The following is a 24,102-nucleotide window of genomic DNA, read 5'->3' on the forward strand; positions in this document are numbered from 1 at the left end:
GATCATCCTAGATCCAGCCCCCCTGCTATAGGCAGATACACCTCCTTCCAGATGAGGTTGCTCATCCATCCTGGCCATGAGCACCTCTTGGAGGGGTGAATCCACAACCTCTCTGAGCAACCTGTTCCAGAGTCTCACCACCCTCACAGTAAAGAATTTCTTCCTAATATCTAGTCTGATCTGCCCTCTTCCAGTTTACAGCCATTTCCCTTTGTCCTGTGACAACATGCCCTTGTAAAAAGTCCCTCTCTAGCTTTCCTGTAAGACCTCCTTCAGGTACCAGAACGCTGTTGTAAGGTCTGCTCTTCTCCAGGCTGAAGAGTCCCAGCTTGTCCCCACTGGGGAGGTGCTTCAGCCCTCTGATCATCTTTGTGGCTCTCCTCTGATTCCACTCCAACAGCTCGGTGTCCTTCTTGTTTCGGGGGCCCCAGAACTGGATGCAGTACCCCAGGTGGGATCTGTGAGAACAGAGTAGAGGGGCAGAATCACCTCCGTTGACCTGGTGGTCACGTTTCTCTATTTCTCTTGATGCAGCCCAGGATATGGTTGACCTTCTGGGCTGCAAACACATACTTGCCAGCTCATCAACTGACACCCTCAAGTCTTTCTCCTCAGGGTGGTTCTGAAGCTGTTCTCCGTCCAGCCTGTATTTGTGCTTGGGATTTCTGCAACATGGGTGATATGGCTAGAGCCCTTGCCACTGAAGACTAAGGCAAAGAAGTCAGTTTTCTCTCTACCCCTCATGACCAGTTTTCTTCCAAAGAGGGCCCACATCTTCCCTACCCTTGCTTCTTTCACTGATGTACCTACAGAATTTCTTCTTGATTCTGTTAAAATTAATAATTGAAAATGTATCTATATTTTTAAAGTAAAATACAATATCAAATATGCTAAGATAGCAGTGTGAATCATTAAGCACATTCATGTTTATTATCTACAAATAATAAAGTAATAAATGTGATGAATAATAGTAAGGTCAGGTAATCTCATTGCATCGGTTCTCTTAGCTTTTCATAGTTTTTCTGACCAAGTCCAGTGGAAGAGATGGTGGCCATTGCTGCTGTCTTTCTGTTCTCAAGATGTGGATGGGGAAAACAGAGAAGGAAGATTAGAGCATATGCAAATATTATCTTGATGTTGAGGATAAGATCAGCCTATAAATAGGGAGAAAGTGAACCTGTTTCTTGGAGCCAGGATGTGTTTTTCATCACACTTCACTGATTAAGCTTTTGTTTCCAAGAGATTGGACTGTACCTTTTATGTAGGTAAGCCATGCAACCTTACAAATCTGAAAACATGTCAGACGTCTTGTTATTATCAGAAAGACTCCATTTATTTTAGTGTTCTGATTGCAGTGGGTACTTGAACAGGAGGTGTTTAAAAATTTACTGATAATGGTATGTAGAGATACTGTAACAGACAGGCTCAAAACTTTATTCAAGTGGGTTTCACACTTTCTATTAAATTACTCAAGAAGAGGAACAGAGTAATTTGGAGCTTTTAGTTGTTTGGACTTCTGTAGCACAAGGCTACTACTAAAAGTGTATTAGTGCTGGATTTTTTATATGTTATGGCAATGAGTGAACTTGTGGGGAATTTGCAGAAATGGAGTGCTTTTTAGCTTGAGTAGGTTTAATTTCTTTTTGTCTTAGCATTTCACGTTTTGAGTTCTTATCTGTTATCACTGGATGTAGCTGTAACGAGAGAGAAAGAAATGTTGACTACATAGTTAAAAGGTAAAGTGCGAGTTCAGTTTTGGCTCAGAGCCAGCAGTCCCCACTGGTAAGTCTGGCTTTCTGCTGAGAGAGTGGGAAATGGGGAATCATGAAGAAATTCTTACAGAAACCACTTAAAGCAGCAGTGATCCTCTGAGTTCATAGAAGAAAAAAACCTTCTGAACAGCAAAGCAGTTATCCTGTAGTCTTGGAGTGAACCAGATCTGACATGATCATTATCTCCATTAAACTGAAGAACTTTAGCTGAAATTATTTCCCTAAGGAAGATAATAGAAACTTATCATTCCTTTTAGTTGAGAGCAGGACTTTGCACTTTATTCTCTGCATTCGAGAAATGTTTGCTTTAAAACATAGTTAGATTTGGTACAAAGTCATTGTCTGTGAAAATTGAAGACTTAATTCTTTAAGCACTAAAGATAGATGGGCACTTCTTTACCCCACATCCTTGGTGTTCGGTTTTGTTTTTAATTTTCAGACTCTGTTTTGATTTTGCATGTGCTGACACAGCGCTGTTATCTCCCCAAAGGTATCCACGGCTACACAGCATGGTGGTTCGCTGCTACCTTCTCATTCAGCAGTATTCCCAAGCTCTGATGTCTCTCACGACCATGGCCTCGCTAAGAGATCACAGCACACCTGAAACTCTCAGCATAATGGATGACCTTATCACTTCTCCAGGAAAGGATAAGAACGGCTGTGGCCACATGCTCGTCATTAGGGTGCCATCTGTGCAGCTAGCCATGCTGGCCAAGGAGAGGTTGCAAGAAGTAAGAGACAAGTTAGGTCTGCAGTATCGGTTTGAGATCCTCCTTGGGAATCCTGCCTCAGAGCTTACTGTTGCAAAACACTTTGTGACACGTCTGAAGGTGAGCAGAAACTGTTTCTTTGTATGACCATTGTAGTCGTCTGACTGTTGGATATGTTTTTTTTTGTTTTCCCAAGTTAATTATTTTGTAGGAGAAGGATGAATGTTCTGTATCTTCCTCTAAGGAAGTATACTGTACTTCTGGTGAGTGTAATGATTTAGAAACTCAGAAAAAAGATTAGGTTGTTTCTGAACCCTGACTTCTGAATTCCTGAAGTCAGTCACCAGATGTTATCTCCCTTTTTAAAATTGAATATCAGCATGAGTCAGATAGGTTTCCTCTTTGAATCTCTAAAAGCAGAGTTCAGATCTCTCTAGACAGGCTAATTAGTACCCCCAGCTTATCTGTCTAGTGTATGCAACTGCATGCTCAGTCTTTCCACCTTCTGCTCTTCTGGTAACCAGTATATCTCTTGTAGATTTCTTGTCTCGAATTACTACATGCTGAAAGCCTCTTCTGCATAGCATATATGCACCAAGCTAAACTTGTGCATGGACGTGTAAAAGCCTGGTATAAACACTCACATCCACTTCCTGTATTAACCTCACCACATTAAACCAAATTTGGTTGCCTTTCTTAGATACCAGCCTGAGAGTAGTTCAGGTTACCAGTCCTGATTCCTGCTCTAAGTCTCACACAAAGATTCGTTCAGTGTGTTCAGAAACATACAGAAAATGAAGAAAATGTATGAGCCTTTTTGCAGAGCTTCTGAAGAGTTTCTCTACAACCAAAACCAGGTAAAATGTCCTTTGAGAAGCCACCCCTTCTGCTTCCTAAATCTCACCTGTAGCAGAGGAGGGAAGAAAAATAATGAAAGAGAAAATAAGTTGTGAGGTAACAGCTCCGTGCTCTGCTGGTGGGATTTGTGTAGGGTGTTTTGTTTTGTTTTTTAATTTGGCTAGACTTCAAATAATTCTGGGCTGTGAGTATGGTGAGGGTTTCTTTACAGCCCTTTGTCTTATGGTTGCAGCCCCATGCACACTTCTAGAACTGCCTGTTAGGTTTTTTTAGAAGAGATCAGGGTAAGTGTGAGAGTCTGATGCAAGCAAATATCCGTACAGCCCTTGATCTGAACAGAGGACATGATCGGATAGGGGAAAAAAAATCAACAGAAAAAAACCCTCCTAAATAATTCTTCTTGTCCCTCTTACCCACAACATGAGATGCTTTTGAACTTGTTTCTTTCCTTGTAAACAACTAGAAGAAAACCTACTCAATTCAGAAAGATGCATGTAAGTGAGGAGAAGAACTTAGTTGCCCAAATGTAAGTCTTTTAAAGTGAGTTATCTCAGTTGAGGGCTCCAGAAGGATGAAGATCAACTGCGAGGCTTTTGCTTGGCTGCCATACCTGCTAGTCTGGCACTTGCTTTTCTCGTTATGTTAAGTGGAATACTAAAGCTGGAGAACAAGGGTGGGGAATGGATCGCTGTCTGCTTTCCTTGTGAGTACAGACGAGAAGAGACTAGGCTGCTGGTGAGTCTAAGACATGAAATGCTGGTCCCACTGATAGCTGTTGTGAGTTGCAGGGAGAATGAGATTTCATTCCAATCTTTTGGAAGAGCGGAGAGGGAATGTTTGATTTGATTTAGCCTCTTCCTAAGAGCAAGTAACCAATGTGCATGGCTCCCCAGCAGGGCTGTGGTCTCTGATGCTGGTAGCTGAGCAATATTCTCCATCAGACAAGCCCCATGGTAGCCTGGGAGGCTGAGGGCTGAGCTCCAAGAGGGAAGGATCACCTGGAGGTGCAGAAGGAGAGATAGGAAATAATTTAAATAACTGTTCTGTTGAGCAGGCCTGTTGTCATGGCTATAGACATCACCTTTTAAGCATAACAAGAATCAGTTTTGAAGCCATTCAGAAGTGAAAAGACCAAAGGGCTGCAGCTGTCTACCTCTCCTAAGTACTGTGGACAAGAAATACGTTTGTATGCCACAGCTGAAAGCTCCAGGCACTCAAGCTTCTTTTTAAACCTTTAGGCTAGAAGAAATAAAATCATCTTTGAACCTGTTTTACCCTGTTTCATTTTCTAGCCTTGCTTTTTCTGAGAAGCTTCCAGTGTTGGAGAGGCAGGCTGACACACAGCCAGACTAACCCTGCTGAGCCTAAAAATCTCAGCTTTTGAGGCTTCTAACTGAACCATAGTGTTTGTTAGGTAGCTGGAGAAATTTTTTTTTTCTGTGAACATGTTATATAGAGGATGCAGAATTCAGCAGGGGAAGGAAATCAGGGCTGAGAGAAGAGAATTAAAGCCATAACATTGAAGGGAAATGCTACTTCAAATCACATTCTTCCTAAGCTAAGAAAGAAATAATCATGGGTTATTTCAGTGGAAATTTTCTAAAGATAAAATGGCATGCTGAGTCACTGATCTGCTGTTGATTCCTCCTTTTCAATCCCCTTTGTCTGTCTGAGATGATTCATAAAACGTGGCCTTTCTGTGGTGGAGGAAAGGTGAGGAAAGATCAGGTTAAGCATTTAGGTTGAGAACAGAAGAACGGAGAGGGAATTCAGGACAGGATTCTCTCTTCAGGTCATGTTTTTCATGCAGTTTGCATAAGTCTAGTTGCTTTATCAAGGCAGCTGTGTCTTGTTGTCTTGCTCATCTGTGCTGAAAAGAGTAATTTTTTATGTTTATTTTTAATGGGCAGGATGAGTGGCTGGGTTTGTCATCTGTGTGACTCAACAAAGTAGATTCTGTGCCTCAGCTAGGTTTTAGTTTTCTTCTCAACTCATTTTGTACGTTATTAAAAGATGGACAGAAAAACATCTTCCAGTGGACTAATTTATGATGTAGTTCAAACGTGGTGATTCTGGAACCAGTATGGCTTATTTTCTTGGTCTGGAGAGCCCTTAATGTCTCTAGTCAATGTGGAAGTGTGAAATCTCTGTGTTATATGTAAAGAGACTGCTAGTCACTGCTGATCTCTTGCCTGGACTCGTCACTGACTGAAGAGGCAGTTTTATCATGCAGTACCCACAAAGTATTGACAAGGATGGCTAGGTATGAACCTGCATTTTCTCATTTCATCTTCATAATTTTGAGGTTTGTAGAGGCAGAATGGCTACTTGCCTTTTTAAGTGAGAGTCTCTGAGTCATTCAGCTTTGCTTCCTGTTAACAGTTGCTGTAGTGCAACAGTGCAAGAAAGTTAGTGTTCAAGACAGAGGAGTGTTTTAGGAGTCTGCAGCCAGAACAGAGAACACAAATGGGCTCAGCCATGTTCACCAAGCTCTGCTGAAACAAAAGTCTGCTAACCTCACACAAAGAAAAAGCAGGAACTGGAAACAAAAACAAGTGATAGTTTAAAAGGTATCATTTAGATGTGACTTGAATATTCTCCATTCACAGGCTTGGAGGGGAAATGAGCAGGACGACTGGATTCCTCGTACCTATCAGGATCTGGAAGGTCTACCTTGCATTGTTATTTTAACTGGCAAGGATCCTCTGGGCGAGACTTTCCCCAGGTGCTGTTACTGCTCTTGTGATACAGTTGTTTTGTAAAATGCTTAGATAAATGTTTCTTTGGGGAAAGATAAGCGGTTTGATACGAAGTGGTTATTTTTTTTCACAGAGAAGTGCATGTTAGGAGGCTTTCTTTGGGAGCAGTTTAAAATTTTGAGAAGCGTGGTTTGTGAAAAGTAAGGCTCCTGCACTGTGTGTCAGTGATCATCTGCGCCAAGTACCGAGGAGCGTGACTTATGTGCTGAATATTTTAAAACGATGTGATATTTCATGGCTACTGAAGTTGTTCATGAATATTTAGTAAGCAGTTAAAAATACAGAATATTCTCCAGAGTTGCAGGAGACAAACTTTCGTTTTTCCTTTGGTTGGATTTTGTAGGTCACTGAAGTACTGTGACCTTCGGCTGATTGACTCAAGCTACTTAACTCGGACTGCATTAGAGCAAGAAGTGGGCCTGGCATGTTGCTATGTCTCAAAGGAGGTGATTCGAGGGCCTATTGTAGCTCTTGACCTTAGTGAGAAAGAGCATGAGAAGGCAAATGGTAGCGAGAATGATGCTGATGAGCTGTTGATAGACTTGGACAGACCGCAGAGTAACAGCAGCGCTGTCACTGGAACCTCAGGTCAGTTAACTGCTGCTTCTCTGAAGAGTAAGTCTTCGTTTATACATCTTTGAAATTTGAGTGCAAATATTGAGATGTTTTGACAAACGTGGACTGCTTGGAAGTATGCTACTGCAGGCTAACCATTGAAATGCTGGTAGCAGATTCTTGCCACGGGGAGCAATTTTCCTGTCTGCAGCTAAAAGGGGAAAGTGTTGCAGTGGGAGAATTGGATGCCATACCTAATTGTCCTTATGATTTTGTTCAAACTTACATTTCACAGTTGCAATAGTTTCATCTGTTGAATCCTGAAAAGATCTTAAAAATGAGGATGGAAATAAATACGATATGTTAGGAGTAGCAGAATGCTGTGTAACTGTGGGGTAGCTGTGAGTGAAGGTGGATGTTTGCCTTCTGGCCAACACAAGCAGAATGGCTGGGTCTTGCCCTTCCTCTTCAGGCATCGGTAGAGAATCATCCCCCATAAAGCTTTTCCTTCCTTGTGTTCATCTGGCACTTCTAGGTCCTTCCCTTTGCTTCTGTATGAATTTGAGGTATTAAGTCAGCTTAATTGTGCGCCGGATCTTGCTGTACACTAACATGAAAGTGGCTGATAGGGAGGAGAGAGCATAGCCCAACTCGCATTAAGATCACCATGAAATAAAAGCTCCGTTCTCCATAGAAGGGAGAGTGAAATTGATCTGTGTATACAATGGTGTTTTATACTTGAATTTCAGAAGATAATCATAGAATCACCAAGGTTGGAAAAGATCCATAAGATCATCCAGTCCAACCATCCACACATCACCAATAGCTCTCACTAAACCATGTCCCTCAACACAAAATCCAAATGTTCCTTGAACACCTCTAGGGCCAGTGATTCCACCTCCCTGGGCAGCCCATTTCATCACCTGACCACTCTTTCAGAGAAGCAGTATTTCCCAGCATCCAGCCTGAATCTCCCCTGCAAGTTCTAAGTCCCTGATGGAAAATGATGGTTAACATACTGGGATTATTGTTCATTTGGAATTGGGGTTGGATTGCATTTGGATTCTGAGCTTGAAAAGAATGGCAGTTACCCCTCCAACAAAAGAGAAAGATAGATAATTATTTTTTTTTTTAATGGTGAAGCACCAATCTACAGCCCATGGTGAGCTCTCCCAGCTGTACTCGTGGAGCAGAAGAATTTGTAGGGTAGGATTGCCCCAGATGAGTTCAGGATTTATTTGCATTGCCTCTTGTCAGCCATGTTTGTCTATTACCCGCTCTTTGTTTCACCAGGTTCCCTGGCTGACAACGGTGTGAGCTCCTCAAGTGCTGCAGACAAATCTCAGAAGCAAGCACCATCACTTAACTTTCAAATGGTTGCACACAGCTCAGTAGATGAGGGAACTTACCCTGGGTTCACAGCTGGAGAGACTCTGAAACAGGAATGTGACTCCTTGGGTAACCAGATGGCAAGCAGCACCACTTCAAAACTGTCATCGCTGTCATCAGTCTCTCAGACATTTCGGTGGCCTGGTCATTCAACCAAAGACAGCAGGGCCCTCCGTGCTGCGCTGCCACGCATCGTCATTCTGTCAAAAGCTGCTTACTGCCTCTTGAGCTCACAGAAGAGTGGGAATTTGCCTTCCTCCTCTTCCCTGCTGCCTCACGCTGATGTGTCCTGGCTGAGCTCTCTGAGGCCTCTGCTTCACAAGGACATGAGCAGTGAGGAGCAGTCGCTTTACTACAGGCAGTGGACAACGGCCCGGCAGCACCATGCAGACTTCAGCAATCAGGGGGAAGCATCCAGCTCAAGAAGTTTTCACCCCAGGCGGCTGCTTTTGACAGGGCCACCACAAGTAAGAGCACTGTTCCTTCCTTCTGCCCTACTAGCAGGATGAGTGGACCGATGGTGACGACTGCTATAGCTGCAGGTGGAGATGTCCTTGAAAGGCTCGTGCAAAGTTGTACCCAACTATGTATTTAGAGATGAAAAATCAGGCGAATTTGAAGGTTAAGTTCATGCTGAAAGTGGTAAAAAGAATGGTTCTTTAAGTTTCATGATTTAAGCTTGTGTGATGTACTTGTGAATGGCACCAGACATTAAATTGCCGTGAATGTATCAGTAGGGAAGTGGTCAACCACTGCACCTCTCTCTTCATACAGAAGTGATACAGGCTCTAGGCCAGATATTCCTCACACATCAACTCTGTAATGCCATTCAGCATAATGGGCAATATTAAGTTGTGTTATCGGGAAGAACTAGAGTGGCAGAGTAACAGGCATTAGGTCAAATGCATTTATCTGAACTGTGTCCTTCTTCAGTATTAATCTGAGTTGGGTTTCAGACTTTTTTCATCTCTGGTTCAGGTGGGAAAGACCGGCTCATACCTGCAGTTCCTAAGGATTCTCTTCCGCATGCTGATCAGATTGCTGGAAGTAGATGTGTATGATGAAGAAGAAATTAATACCAGTGAGTATTTAGAAGTCACTATCAATACACATTATTCAGTGACTTTGTTATATATTGATAAGCAGTGACAAATATTTTGGATTTACAAAAAGACTTCATAAATTACACCTGCCACTTGTCCTGTCTAGTAATGGGCAGCTAGACTTGTAGATATCTGCATGTGCTTAAAAATAGATTCATAAAAATGTAAATTTTACATTGGACTTAACTGAGAACTCTTAAGTGCATTTTTGACTGATATGTTTATTTGGCACTAAAGTGAAAGTGAATTTAAAACTCTATACAGGAAACATCTGCTTGCTGTTTGCAGTATCTCTGCTAGCTGATTTTTAAGCTGTGGCTGCTTCTAAGCAGAAAAGACAGATTGAAGAACACTACTTTTCTGCCTGAGACATTAATATTACTTAATTAAAAATTAGAAACCAATCTTAAAAATAAAAGCATTTCCTTTTGATTTGGAACTTTGAGTACTGTTATTTTCTCATTATTTGAACTAAAATACACCCAGAAGCCTAGGATGAAGGCAGTCGGGTCTGTTGTGATCACAGCAAATGTGTCACACCCCTTTCAGGAATGTGTGACAGTGTGTCAGAAGAGCAGTTTGGGTTTTACATGGGGTTTTTGGTTGTGGGTTTTTTCCTCCCACAGTTTCTAATGGAATGCTTTTCTAGATCCTTCATGTTCTGGTGGTTGAAAATATTTGGGGGTTGGACTACATGATCTCTTAGAGGTCCCTCCCAGCCCCTACAATTCTGTGATTTATTTTTTTTTCAATCCCCCAGTCAAAAGATGTTCCCCTGCCCCACTTAGAAACATTTTAGGGAAGACTGAAAAAAGTACTGCTTTAGAATGCTTTTACTCTTCTTTGATGTTTGCTTATGTAATGTAGTCATGCAGAAATCTTACTCCCTCTCAGCTTTCATGTAGGTAGCCTGAACCAGCTTGCAGGATCCTCGCAAATGACAAGCCCATTATTTTCTCATCAGTTTAGTAGCTTGTCTGTACATCTATTTTCACTGTATCCTTCCAGCACATCTGACTAGAAATGTATGTGATGTTGTGTAGGTTGTTTAACCAATGCAACGTACAACAGCTTGTACATTTCCCTGCCTCCATTGAAAGCCCCATGATTGACGAAACCTATGATTGCACTTTTCCATTTTCCTGTTTCACTGACAGCTCTACTTAGCTTGTGCTCGTGGGTTCCTCTGCAGCTCAGTGGTTTCAGCTGACAGACTCCCAGCCTACAGAAGAAATGCTTGTTACTAGACCTCGACTGCACATACAATTTTTTTCTCTGAATGTCACCCAGTTTCTGTTGCTGTAATTTTTGAGCTCATTGAATTCTTTCTGGTTGATCTTCTGTGCCTTTTTTATATTGACAGTGGCTCTTAAGTTTGCTAGTGACGCAAATCTTTTTTGGGTTTTTTTTGAGGCAGTGGTGCTAGTGAAAATATTAAACAGTGTGCCTCTCTGCTGATCTCTGTTAACTTCATCGGTACTCTACAGAAACATTAATGCTTGTAATGTTACATGCTGCCAGCTTCTGTTTAATCAACTTGTTCAGTTTACAGACCGTTTCTTGTCTCTATTTTCTTTAACTGATGTGATTTGTTATATAGCATTGTATCAAATATTTAAGTCCAGAAAGATAAGATGTGTTTCATTTTTTTATTTAAAGAAATAGGTATGTCACATCTGTGTAATGAAAGTCATGCAGGATTTCTTTGGTCAACCAAGGAATGTGACTGCATGTTATTGCATTTTTCATTTATTCCATCTTTATAGCAATGTCAAAGTAACGGACCCAGAGTTTCATAGATCTCCTCTGAAATGGACAATATATGCATTGTGCTTGCACTACAGTCAGGCTTACACCTGGTTTCAGATACCTTTTCTTTAAGAAAAGTGTCATGAAGTTTATTCTTTCTCATTCATTTAGGTGTGTATCAAAATTTAAAGCAAAGCACATATATTTGCCTACCTGGCTGAGGTGGTAGAGCCAAGAAAATTGCTGTTTGTTTTCATGTGCTTTGCTGAGGTCTGCCTTAGTGTGATACTTGGCAAAGCTTTTTTTATCTTGCGCTTGCTGGTGCTTGAGGCAAAGCTTTATTTGCTGACGAGGTTTTTCCATTTCTCTTGGACTTTGTACATTCTTAGTGTCCTTTGTGCCTCTGTAGCCCCTTCCTCTTGGTGATCTTGCATTGCTTGGTTTGCTGGTTACTAATTGTTTGGTAACAGTGACTCCAAGAAATCCAACTCTCATTTGTAGAGAAGTGCCTGGTGTTCTCAGCCCAGTGGGCCAGCTCTCTCAGGATTTGTGTGTGTGAACACATTCATGGGCTTCAGAGGTTAACAACTTCTGACCAGCAGCTTCCTACCAGTCAGTCTGGTAGGGTGAGCTGGAGACACTGCTTTTGTTTCATCTGAGTTTGCCTTTCTGAAATCAATAACCTCATTTGCCTACTCTTATATATTCTTCTCTCTGATTTTAAACTGGATCAATTCAATTCCTGTACAAGCTTCACGCCAAGCTTCAGTTTGTCATCTTTGGACAGTGCTTTCTGATGTTGTTGCTCACACTTGATTGTCTACCTTGGGCATACCTCTGTTGGATGAAGCAAAAAAGTTCTAGTTAATCCTTGCTGTCACATCCCATTCTCTAACAGAAGTGTGTCTTTTACTGCCTTTATCATCTACTCAACTGCTAGTTTGTACATTTTATACACTCTCTTTCTCCTCGCTTTCATCCTCTTGCCTTTGGATGCTTTTGCTTCTTGTTTACCCATTGCTCTTCTTTCCATGTACTGAAAAGGGAACCACAGAGGGGCTGGAGGCTCTGTCTGTAGCACTTCTGCAGAGACAGGTCATCTGAGCAGTTTGTGAATGAACCAGATTGAATTATACCTCAGCAACTTGACAAAGAGCAGAGCAGAAAGTTACCCGTGAGGGTGCTTCACCTACACGTTTTCCAAGGAACTGCTGTTTCTTTGAAGTGACTTCTTGGTGACCATATTTTCAATTTTGGTAACATTGATGATGTTCAGAGATATCTGTGGTGTGTTTGTGTGTGTGTACACTTGTGTGAGTTCCTGTGCAATTGTAAATCAGCAAACATCACATAAGCACTATTTAGTGGGTATCTGATGCTGCTTACCTAAAATGTGTTGTTGCAGATCATACAGAAAGCAGTGAAATTGCTCAGTCAAGCAATGACCACTGGCCAGATATTGAGATCTTCAGTAAAATGTCTTTTGACCTGAGTGTACATGACCCCAAGTACAGAAATATAAGTCCAGTGTACACAGAACACCTGTCAAGAATCAAACAAGGTAAGTAAAAAAAGAATTTTCTCAGAATACTTTCCCATAAAAAAAAAAAAAAAAAAAAGGTTTTTATTATCTTAATTGGACACTTGAACTTAAGAAAAGCCTTTGTTCTTCTAAATAATACAGAGCAAAACAAAACATTTGTTCTTTACAGTTGTCACAAGGATCACAATCTCTAGACATGAACGCTCATAAAATTTCTTTTTCTTCTTTCATTTGTGTAAAGAAACAAGCAAAGAAATGAAATCAGAGGAGCCTAAGAAAAGAGAGACTGTGTCGATGATGTTGACAAAATATGCAGCTTACAATACGTTCCATCACTGTGAGCAGTGCCATCAGTACATGGACATTAATCCTGCTGTACAGGTTGGTGCCAAGGCCCAAGGGTAAACTGCATCCTTGATTTTTCTGTGGTCTCTGCAGGCTTACCACTCTGGTCTGAAGACTCATGCTTTCACCTTCCCTGAGGTGGAATTGTTTAATTTCTTCCATTCTCGGGGGAGACATTGAGCTACAGACCCTGGAGCATCAACTGGGTTTGCTGTGTTATACATGAGCAGTTCTCTTTCACAGCTAACTCTGATAAAGGGTGAATATTGTGACTAGTTAAGCCAGAGCATTATTCAGCCTACCCTAAGGGTTCCTAGTGTGTCATGGGAGAAAACTGTAGGACTGAGAGGGATGCTTGTCTTACTTAAATGCCGGCCAGCCTCTGGCGTGAGTCTGGGCCTATTTTTTTCTCCCTTTGTTGGCAACCATACCTGCTTCTCAGCTGTGGCTTACGAGTCACTGGACAAAAAGGATCATTTTTAATTGTTTCATAATCCTTTTGATCTTTTGTTCTCCAAAATGAAGATTTTTGCTCACAGGAGGCTGGCAGGTAAGATTTTTCCTGCTTAGTAGCTCAGAATTACTTATTAACCACCACCAATAATTTACTTTGAGTTTCTTATCTCAATTCATTCTTTTCTTGCTTACTAATCTTTGCCAGCAGCTTGCTATTAACCAGACACAGCATAGACACACTGACCTGGAAATGTACAATGTCAGTTATTACAGAACTGCACCAGCAAATCTCTTTTAAACCTCATGCTTCATTACCTATGTTGACCCAAACAAATCCTCCCAAAGGACATCTGTTGTTCTTTTTACACATCTTTGTGCATCTGGTCAAACATAGTGACTAGTAATAAATAGAAGTATCTACTTGTTCTTGTAACTACAAGTTGTGTATATAGAGTTATGAGAGAGAATTCAGAGAAATTACATATCCAAAGGAGAGTCATTGGATTGCAAGCATTATGAAAGGAGAGAGATTCTTAAATGCTTTAACAGAATCTAAATAAAATGCTTTTCATGCTTCATCATTACTTAGGCTAATTACATCAGCTCTTTAGAAAAGATTATAGAGGAGTGACTGCCAAGAGTAAAGGATTTGACCTTGAGGTACAACACCTCCTCTCTAGGAAGAAGTCTTACTAGATATGTCGACACTTTGTATGTGTTAGCATGCTTCAGTGAAGCACTGTGCAAACTCAGGCTCACCCATATTTTTCATGGCCTTGTTTGTGGAGTGGTCTGCCTTGGTTACTTCTTGTATAGAAGAGGATTGAAGGATTGTTGCTGGAAAAATGCCATACTCGTGCGACCATGCTGCTGCTGCCTCCGAATGGCTGAGCGTTCTGCTGTGAAGAAATACCTATATAATGCAGTGAATCGTCGGGGAAAATTTGTTTGCATGTTCTTTTCCCCTTGTATATACCAATAAATGATTTCCAGCTCAAACAGAATTCAGAAAAGTCCAGGTGGGCCAAAGATCACTAGTGGTGTAGAAAGTTGATTGTTTCAATAGCAGGGGAAGTTACGTGCCTAAATAATGTAGATTGTGGTAAATGAAAGTGAGATAAAGTTAGTTTCAGTTACTGAAAGAAAATGTAGTGGTTCTTCTCTGGTGGCTGCCAGCATTGTAACTGCCAGAGCACGTTGGCATATATAGAATCATAGAATGGCCTGGGTTGAAAAGAACCACGATGATCATCCAGCTTCAATCCCCCTGCTATGTGCAGGGTCGCCAACCACCAGACCAGGCTGCCCAGAGCCACATCCAGCCTGGTCATATGTTCCTTGTCCATTACCTGCTTTCAAATCCTTCTGCTTTTTTTCTAATTTTCTTTTTAATATTTTTAATACAGGTGTCTGACTCCACTCTGCATGCGTTCACGTTTTCATCTTCAATGCTAGGAGAAGAGGTCCAACTGCATTTTATAATCCCGAAGTCCAAAGAAAGCCATTTTGTCTTTAGCAAGCAAGGGAAGCATTTAGAAAGCATGCGTCTCCCTCTCGTTTCTGACAAGGTGCGTGTATGGCTCCCTTCAGTTTGTGGTCTACGTGTGCTGAGTGCAGTCAGCTTGACAAGCATTTGCAAACTGATGGTTGGCTGGTTTGTCTTTTTGTCATTTTTGCTATTTTGTTTTAGTCCTTTGCATAGTTCTTGCCTTACCTTCATTAGAACTGGAGTTTTTGAAGAGATTCATTCCTATTTGCATTCCTACTATCCATCCCAGATGTGTTGCAATGATCAATAATGTTCAAATCTAGTATAAATAATAAATAAAAATCCCTATCAGGAATAACTTGCTTTTTACAAAATGTTGGCTAAATATCTCCTGTTCTAGCAGAATTTGAATGCAGTCAAGAGTCCTATCTTCACTCCATCGAGTGGACGTCATGAGCACGGCCTCTTGAACCTCTACCATGCCATGGAAGGCATCAGTCACCTTCACCTCCTCGTAGTCAAGGAGTACGAAATGCCTCTGTACCGCAAGTACTGGCCCAACCACATCATGCTCGTCCTGCCAGGCATGTTCAACAATGCTGGCGTTGGTAAGAAACACCGCCGTGCTGTGAAAATGTCAGCATCCACGTTGGGCACTATGGGTCATGTTGTTTGAGAAACATTCAGTGCTGTGAATAACAGCAGTCTGTGTGCAAGATACGATGATTTCTAAGAAACGCTGTTGGAGATGTGGTTTGCATATTTGTGTATGGTTTCTCAGTTAAAAATATGGTGTTTTATAGACTGCATTCATTCATTTTACTCGGCCCTGATGTGTGAACATTCATTCTAGGTATTTTACCCAAATTCTCTTTTGTTGTTAAGCTGAGGCTAAATATTAACTGCAGGTGAATGTCACGGATTTGAACTTCAGGCTTCATTTTCATGGAGTTCCTGAGTATCACCTACGTAAGGTTTTAAGTAGCTTCAATTTTAGGATCTCAGCCACTTTTTGCTTTTTGTTATTCTTCTAACGCCCGCCAAATTGTTTTCTGTAATCTCTTAAAAGATCCACTTTTCTTTGTATCTGCCTTTTAGGTTGCACTCACAACCTAAATTGATTTCTTCTTAAACTAAGATGTGATGAACTCTGAAGTTCATAAAGGGTTTGCAGATCTTTGCATAGCCTTTCTTTGACAGGAGAGAGTGATAAAATCTAAGATCTCTGTGTGTCTTCTTTACGATGTTCCCTCAGGCGCTGCCAGATTTCTCATTAAGGAGCTTTCCTACCACAATCTGGAGCTGGAGCGAAACCGCTTGGAGGAACTGGGAGTCAAGCGCCAGTGCGTGTGGCCTTTCATTGTGGTCATGGATGACTCCTGTGTGCTGTGGAACATGCACAGTGTCCACGAGCAGTCCAGGTACGTCTCCTTCCAGAAATGGTGCATAGGGTGCTTCCTTTCCCTTTCTAAGTTGCTGCATAGGACCCGATTGTGCTGAGGGGCCTTTATTCTTATGATAGCTGAATAGATGGGATAGGATTGTTTGGCTGTTGTTTAAAAAGCCTGTGTTTGTTTATTTACCTCTATATGTACAGCATGTAGAATGGCATGTCTCGATAATGGAATTTCTTGTACCTGTATCTACAGGTATGCTATTAACTGTGTCTGTTATATAGACAAAATAAGCCACGTCTGTGTGTTGTGTGCACTTCCTTCCCGTTCTGCAGCCAGTCCTTGGAGCCTGGGGGCACCAGCAAGAATGTGTCTTTAAAGAATGTTCTCCAGCACATTGAAGCTACCCCCAAAATTGTTCATTATGCAATATTGGGTGTTCAGAAGTGGAACAGTAAGCTGAATGCTAAGAAGACAAAGGCTCCATTCTCCCGGTGCCACGTGCGTGACTTTATTCTGCTCAACATAGACCTGACCCAGAATGTGCAATATGATCTGAACAGGTAGGTGGTGCGTGTTGGTGGTAAAGTATTTTGACAGGGCAAAAAGCTCATCACTGTGTTTCTAAATGTCTCTGAGGTGAATGGAAGGATCCTGTCTGAGGTACATAATCACAGAAAAAAAAGAGAATGGTGTGTGCTGCATCAGAATGAATAAGGCATTAAAGCATGCTTACCAGCAGCCAGAAGAATGGGGAGAGAAGCTGTGAGGCAAGAGAGAGCTACAGAGGGCTGAAAATGCAGGGATGGGAGGGGGAAGCTTCAGGAGAAAAAAAGAACTGGGAGGTCACACCTGGGGAACAGAGGCCAAAATGAGTCAGTGACAGGAAGTGTGAGGCTTCTGGTGTGCGGGAGCCTCTTACATGACTAAGAACCAAAGTGTGGGCAATGGCTGGGCCATTGCTATTTCAAGAGCATTGATGAGGGATTTATTCTGTTTCCTTTAGTCACCTCTCCCTCTCTGTTGCCACGTGACTTGAAACTACAACAGATGAACAGTTCACTTTCTGCTATATATTTCCTTTTTTTTCCCCTCTCCTTCTAACAACTCCACCCTAAAGCATTTGCAGTCAGGCACAGCTATCACAGGCCTTACTTCTAATTCTTATCAGAGCGAAGCAAAATCCTATTCCCTTACAGCAGCTGTGCTCAGAGACATGATTTAGTGGTGGGTTGTTAGAGTTAGTGTAGTATGGTTAGGTTGTGGTTGGACTTGATGATCTTTAAGGTCTTTTCCAACCCGAGCGATTCTATGAGTCTATGAATGCAGCTGACTCAATCACCTTGTGTTTTATGCCCAGGTATTTCTGTGAAGATATAGATTTCAATCTGAGGACAAACAGTAGTGGCCTGCTCATCTGTCGTTTCAACAACTTCAGTGTCATGAAGAAACATATTCAGGTTGGAGGACAGAAGGACTTTGTTGTTAAGCCAAAAATTGTGGTGAGTTGTCTGTGCTCAGCCATGTAAAGGGTGAAATCCAAACCCACTTACCTGAAAAAGAATGAATTTTCTAGCCTGTTAGTTTTATTTAATGCTCACTTGAAATTTGAAGTTCATGGCCTATTCTGTAGTGGAGCAGCCACACAGAAAAAAATAAGTATTGCTAAGGATAGATGACTAACAGCAACACTCCTGAACAGTTAGAAGATAGATTGGGATTGGAAAGAGCATGGTCTAGCTCTTCACCTTTGAGGCTGGCGTTAGTGGGCATGGTGGGGATGGGTTGATGGTTGAAGTAGATGATCTTAGAGGGTTTTTTCTAACCTTAATGATTATTGCATTAATGTATCAAAGTGGGGGTTTTGATTCTTCACCCAGCTTTCTCTCCTCCTTCTGCAGTGGTGATCCCCTCCCCTGCTGAAAGAACCTCTGTAGGGAAGATGTACTCAGGAGGGTTTAAAGGGGCTCCTCTTGCCTTCGTTGCAGGTTTCAGACAGCCCGGCACCAATCATGCCTCTTCAGTACGTCTGCGCCCCAGACAGTGAGCACACGCTGTTGGCAGCCCCATCTCAGTTCCTCCTGGAGAAATTCCTTCAGCATGCGACGTACAAACTCTTCCCTAAGGCCATTCATAACTTCAAGAACCCAGTATTGGCCATTGACTGCTATCTGAACATTGGTCTTGAGGTACAAAATATTTGCAGGGATAATGGGGAGCAGGAAATGCAAACCTGTACTTCAGCATCTTTAGTATTGGAAAACTCTTCTTCTGTGAACAGGCTCTTGTGATTGAAAAGAGCTTGGTCTAGCTCTGCATCTCTGAAGGTGAAAACTTTATGCTCAGGAACAGTAGTGAGCCATTGGCACTGGCTCCACAGGGAAGTGGTGCAGTCACCATCCCTGGAGGTGTTCAAGGGCCATGTGCCTGTGGCACTGAGGGATGTGGTCAGTGGGCAGGGTGGGGATGGGCTGACGGTTGGACTAGGTGATCTTTAAGTCTTTTCCAACCTTAATGGTTCTATGGTTAATTCAGGGGCCTGAAATAAGGCATTTCACGGTTTGTGACCAAATCTGAAGTTAGTCTGGTCTGTCTGGTGAGTTATTTCCCAGTGAAGTCAGCTCATCACTGCTGTTGTTGGTCTGTTTGGCTGCCAGCACCAGTTCACCTACCAGTCAGCACCACTCTGTGCTCCCTTCCACTTAAGGTCCTCACTAGGCCATGTCTAACACAAGGGCTGCTTCCCCTTCATGCAGGTGGCCATTTGCTATGTCAGCTCACGCCCACACTCTGTCAATGTCAACTGTGAAGGGGTGTTCTTCAGTGGGCTCCTGCTGTACCTCTGCGACTCCTTTGTCGGTGCTGACTTCCTCAAGCGGTTCCGGTTTCTGAAAGGTAAAACTTTGCCCTGCTGCATGCTGTGTGGCTCTGCTTTGCTGGGATGAGTTGCACATGGGGAAATGGGAAGGCAGAGCAGTGTACAGATGCACAAGGGGGAATGATCTTAAACTGAGACAGGGGTGGTTTAGGTTAGATATGAGGAGGAAGTTTTTCACACACAGGGTGGTGACGCACTGGAACAGGTTGCCCAAGGAGGCTGTGGATGCCCCATCCCTGGAGGCATTCAAGGCCAGGCTGGATGTGGCTCTGGGCAGCCTGGTCTGGAGGTTGGTGACCATGTGCCATGGCACGAAATGCTCAGTGTTGTGGGATGGGACAGCTCTTAGCTGGAGGATGGAGGGGGTTTGCCCTCACCAGGACATTATAGACCTCGTTCAAGTCTCTCTTGTCTTTATAGTGACATGTAGCCAATTGCCATGGGATAAAATGGGTGAGTTTGTGGTAAATGTGAGCACATCAGCCTCCTGTGCTGAGGATGGCAGAATTACTTCAGTAATGATCTGTGGATCGGGGATCGAGGTTAATGCTCTCCCTGCTGTGGCTGATAGCAGCACCTTGTGCTTACGATGCTGTCAGGCAGCGAATGAAGCTGAGAGTCGTCACAGTTCCTTAGGGCTCTCTTGTGTTTTCACTCAAAGGTGCCACGCTGTGTGTCATATGCCAGGACCGGAGCTCACTGCGACAGACCATCGTCCGCCTGGAGCTGGAGGACGAGTGGCAGTTCCGCCTGCGGGACGAGTTCCAAACTGCCAACAGCAGTGATGACAAACCGCTCTATTTCCTTACCGGCCGCCATATATAAGCTTTGAGAAGACACCTATCATGAAAAAAACACTTTTTTTTGTTTGTTTGTTTTAAAAAGTACAATCACTGTGGAGCAAAGTGCAACCAATATTTACCAAGACTACTCTAAGGGATTCCCCAGCGTTCTAAAGCAGGCTTTATTCCTAGGTATCAAATGATCACAGCAGTTACAATTTTGAGGATCACAGATTCCAGTTATTGTCACATCGGTCCCAACCGCTGACCCCGATCGTGCAGCCACCACGCCGTGGGGTTTGGGAAGAGGACAGAATTTGGCTGATGGGGAATTCTGTTTCCAGCTGAGTTAGTTCTGGAAGAAGCTGCCTTCAGCAGCCTCTCACTTGAATGTGTTACAAAAGCTCAATGCAGCATATGGGATTTATTGAGGATACGCAGAGGAGAGCCCACTGTTCCTCTACAGACTGTACTGCGGTACAGTAATACTCAGGGGTTTGAAACTACAACGTCTTGTAGATATTTGTATTAAAAGGAATAGTCTCGTTCTCTGTGCAGTGTTAGTTCAGAATTTGTAATTGTGTTTGTACTGAAACTGTCTTTGGCAAAATTTCCACAGGTGTTCAAAGTTTACTACTTGAACCTGAACAAATCAGCAACTGCATGGCAGGCATGGGGCGGTGCTCACGGATCCTCCTCGCGATGCTACTGCGTCCCACTGTGGAGTTCCTCACCTCCAGGGACAGAGCTGCTGGCTCACGTGGTGAGGAGGCTCCTGCAGAGGCTCTCTTCAGTTGGAGTCAGTCCAGCACAACCTGCCAGCAGGAGACCTTCAGGTTCCCTCTTCTCCAAGTTTTTAAAAGCTGTGGCCCATGCGTCGTGCTGTGTGGATGGTGACAGAAGATGATTAAGACGGGATGCTCTCAGTCGTCTTTTCCAACCTTAGTGACTGTACGGTGCCTGGAGGGTGGCCAAGCACTGTTCGGATCCTTCTCAGTCAGCTGCAGTTGGCTGCAGAGCTGAGATCTATCAATTCCCACCTCTGTGTAAATCAGCATCTATCAGACAAAGGTGCTGGGAGGGTATCGGTGCCTGAGCTGGACTGGAGAGAGAAAAAATGAGTCCAAATGAAGGAGATCTTGCAGCATCTGAAGGGGAGAAGTCCCAGGGAGCTGCTCAGGAGCGCTTCTGCCCAGAAGCAGTGCCCACTGGATGCACCCCCTCAGGTTGTCAGCTGTTTTTCATTGATCTGTGGGCTGTTGTGACAGTCACACTGTGGTCTTCTGCTGGACAAGAATCAGGAATCTGTACGTTGTGTTAGAGGAACCTGGTGCAGTAGAATTTGGTTGTCAGGGTTAAATCCCACTGGGACACAGCCTCACTCCTGCCCTTAGCGTTGGTAACCCAGCTGATGTTTCTATGCGTTATGAAAAGAGAAAATCTCCCGGCTCATTGCGATGCCTTTATTTGAAAGAAAAAATGCAGTGTGTTTTTAAGAGAAGTCCAGGTATGTTAATTTAATCTCTGAAAAATAATGAAATGAATACGTTGCTATTTAGCTGCGATTCGCTGGAGGAGCTGCCAAAGCTGCATCCTTATTTTTCACATCCTGTGGTAACTGAGCAACTTTTTTTTTTATCTCATGAGATGTTTACGGATGAAAGAAACCATAATAGGCTGAGGCAAAAGGAAAATGAGTTGCCTGTATTCATGTAGGTTAACTGTGATGCAGCAGATTTAGCAAATGTCAACTGACCGCCACCCTTCTGTAGATGGATTTTTGATTTTCCTGCAGTCGCAGCCTGCCTTTTATTTGAACACTTGCAGGGACATAAAGGGGGTTGCTGAAGCTTTTGCTTTGTCCCTGAATGCAGCACCAGAGTCACGGTTTGTCCAGAGGGGCTGAAGGGGGGCTCTGGCTCTCAGTGCGATATCAAAGGTTCACGTACTCAGTGTTCAGGAATCACATCGTTTCTGTTTGCATAATTAACGTTTGCACTAAGAAGTTCTTGAAATCCTGGATGCTGAGACTGCTGTGAGGATGCAGCCCTTTGGTGAAACAGTGCAAAATGGTCCCAGAGGTTGAGAGTGGCTGCAGGATGTCAATATATTGGCCTTCCTGTACCAAGAAGTAGCAAACCTAGCAAAGAGATTTCCTTACCTCCTATGTGCACAGACAGGAGGAGGTCTGGAACTGCTGGGAGATGACACAAATGGGCTCACAGCATGTAGGCCTGTCCAGTGCAGTTCTGGAAAGGAGCCCCTTGGTTGACAGCTGGATTAGTGCTATTCCATGTTGCATTTAAGCCTCGCCCTCACAGCCATGCCTATGAATGTATTACACTGGCCAGCGTAATATTTTACTTGTAGATGTTATTGCCTATTCACAGGTTAAATTTGAATGTAAACTAAGATTTAAAGAATCGTATTCAGATGCTTTTTGCTTAACTTATGTAATTGCTTTTTGTGACTTTTTGGAAGAGAGTTAAAATGTCGCTTTCCTAGTGTAAAGTTTTCTTAACCAAAAAAAAAACTTGGTGAATTTAGCTTCACTAGTCAGTCTACCTCATGCTATTGTTTATGAACTGAAACTGTCTGAAGTTGTGGCGATGGTATGTTTATAATGTGCTTTCATTAAATTTGAGTATATTGAGATACCATTTAAGACCGCTTCTGTTGTGACATTGGCAGTGGCTGCTCTCCAGGCCCACCAGCAACGCCCACCTCCAGGCTTTCTGTGCACCTGCCCCAGCTGTGTGATGGAGGCCATTGCAGCACAGCTCATAGCGCCCTTGCACACCTGCTGGTCGCAGCCTCTGTGGACTGGCACTCCGTGCAGCACACTGAGTGAAGAACAGTCTACAGGCAGTGTGAGTTCTTTGCTTCAGCCCTAGACAAAGGTTAAGGAGATCCATGGCAGCACCCAGCACAGAAAAACCAGTGTAACCTCAAAGCAAACCAAAAGTACAAATTTCAGTTCCTTTCCCCCCTCCAGGAGGGCTTTAGGCCACCAGTCGAGGATGATGCTGTCACCTCTCATCAGCCCATCAGCCTCCTAGCAGGATGGTGCTGAGCCAGAGCTCCTGGGAACCGACCAGCGGCACCCACTGCCCCCACACTGATTGCCAAAGAGGCAATTCTGACCCCATGAGCACAGGGATTGTTCTTCACAGCCCGCGTCCAACCCACGGTGCTACGGTCATATTTCACATACAGAAGTATGAATACGGGAAGGATTCATTCACACTTGGCATCAACGTAGAGTAACTTTAGAAAAAGCTATCAAGAATTTTATTTTTCATCTATCTACATTATGTACAGATCAAGAAAGGCCACAGCAGTTTTTCAACATACAAACCCTTTAAAAGAGGAGAGCTTTATGAAGGAGTGACAAGTACCAAAGTGAAGTCCACTAACAAAGGCATATACTCAGTACAGTGCTTGAGGGAACACGAATTGCACACCGCTCCCTGCCATTCGCACTCCCCCTTTTACTCTACGCCTGCCCTGGGCCAGAAAGCCATTAGGTACGGTTCGGTGCCAGGCTGGCCCACTGGCAGCAGAAAGGTGCTCCCAACGCTCACCAGCAGCCACAGGGTCTCTGCCCAGCACAGCTGTGCAGGTGCTCCTGGCTCCGCCGGCACAGGGCAGGGCTGGGAGCTCTGCCAAGCAGGCAGCCTGCAGCTGCCTCACCTGGCAGGGAGAGAGGGGCTCCCAGCTCCGCCCAGCACTGGTATATCACCACGTTAAGAACTTCAGCAGTACTCATCAGTGAGACTATAGTCTTTGCATTAGTTTACAGTCCACTATGAACAATTTTCTGCTGCATGTAAACATGACTAACTAGATAAAATACAATCAAACTTTTGTAAAAGTTAATAAAATATCTTTCTTTTACAAAAACAAAGTTAGCCTATTACTGCATTGTTTACAATTTTAATAAAATAGTACAACCTTTTGGTTGTTACCAGTCCTGAGTTCACGGTAAGAAAAATGGCCCTGGCTTCTGCATAAGGTCTGCACCCATTCCGTCCGTTTGGCAGAAGTCTCCCCCTACAATGGAGTTCTTCAGGGGCAGCTAAGCCTGCTGCTGCCCGTTGAGGAAGTTGTACACCAGGAACTGGCCGGTGCCGCAGTACTGCGTCGCAAAGAGTTTGCCATCGGGAGTGGGGTCTGAGAACGCAATTTCTTCTTTACTTAAATAGGAGCCATAGATGAAGTTGCTCCTGTTTAAAAGAGAGGGGGGAAAAATAAAGGGAATTACCCTCAGGGAATAATGTAACACTATTTATGCTATCAGGCCACAGATCATTGATCAAG

General features: G+C 43.3%; 2 protein-coding genes across 16 annotated transcripts in view; one reads left to right on the forward strand and one right to left on the reverse strand.

The window, feature by feature from the left end:
• The window catches only part of GREB1L (GREB1 like retinoic acid receptor coactivator), a 127,858-nt gene extending 105,411 nt beyond the window's left edge, over positions 1–22,447 (forward strand). For 12 of the 14 annotated variants that reach the window (XM_052704537.1, XM_052704545.1, XM_052704543.1 and 9 more), the window contains 15 exons: positions 2,263–2,602; positions 5,950–6,065; positions 6,443–6,714; positions 7,948–8,510; positions 9,022–9,124; positions 12,301–12,456; positions 12,680–12,819; positions 14,646–14,807; positions 15,132–15,336; positions 15,984–16,149; positions 16,458–16,685; positions 17,483–17,624; positions 18,111–18,311; positions 18,879–19,017; positions 19,662–22,447. In XM_052704537.1, the coding sequence (XP_052560497.1) occupies positions 2,263–2,602; positions 5,950–6,065; positions 6,443–6,714; positions 7,948–8,510; positions 9,022–9,124; positions 12,301–12,456; positions 12,680–12,819; positions 14,646–14,807; positions 15,132–15,336; positions 15,984–16,149; positions 16,458–16,685; positions 17,483–17,624; positions 18,111–18,311; positions 18,879–19,017; positions 19,662–19,825 (3,097 nt within the window). In that variant the 3' untranslated portion in view covers positions 19,826–22,447. The remainder of the gene's footprint in view (positions 1–2,262; positions 2,603–5,949; positions 6,066–6,442; positions 6,715–7,947; positions 8,511–9,021; positions 9,125–12,300; positions 12,457–12,679; positions 12,820–14,645; positions 14,808–15,131; positions 15,337–15,983; positions 16,150–16,457; positions 16,686–17,482; positions 17,625–18,110; positions 18,312–18,878; positions 19,018–19,661) is intronic. The other 2 variants (XM_052704548.1, XM_052704550.1) reach the window with 1 other exon arrangement.
• Positions 22,448–23,041: 594 nt separating this feature from the next.
• The window catches only part of ESCO1 (establishment of sister chromatid cohesion N-acetyltransferase 1), a 28,112-nt gene continuing 27,051 nt past the window's right edge, over positions 23,042–24,102 (reverse strand). For both annotated transcript variants that reach the window (XM_052704556.1, XM_052704555.1), the window contains exon 12: positions 23,042–24,008. In XM_052704556.1, coding sequence (XP_052560516.1) covers positions 23,861–24,008 — 148 coding nt within the window. In that variant the 3' untranslated portion in view covers positions 23,042–23,860. The remainder of the gene's footprint in view (positions 24,009–24,102) is intronic.

The sequence above is a fragment of the Tympanuchus pallidicinctus genome, unplaced genomic scaffold (assembly GCF_026119805.1).
Source record: "Tympanuchus pallidicinctus isolate F22 unplaced genomic scaffold, pur_lepc_1.0 scaffold5, whole genome shotgun sequence".
In the NCBI taxonomy this organism is placed as follows: Eukaryota; Metazoa; Chordata; class Aves; order Galliformes; family Phasianidae; genus Tympanuchus; species Tympanuchus pallidicinctus.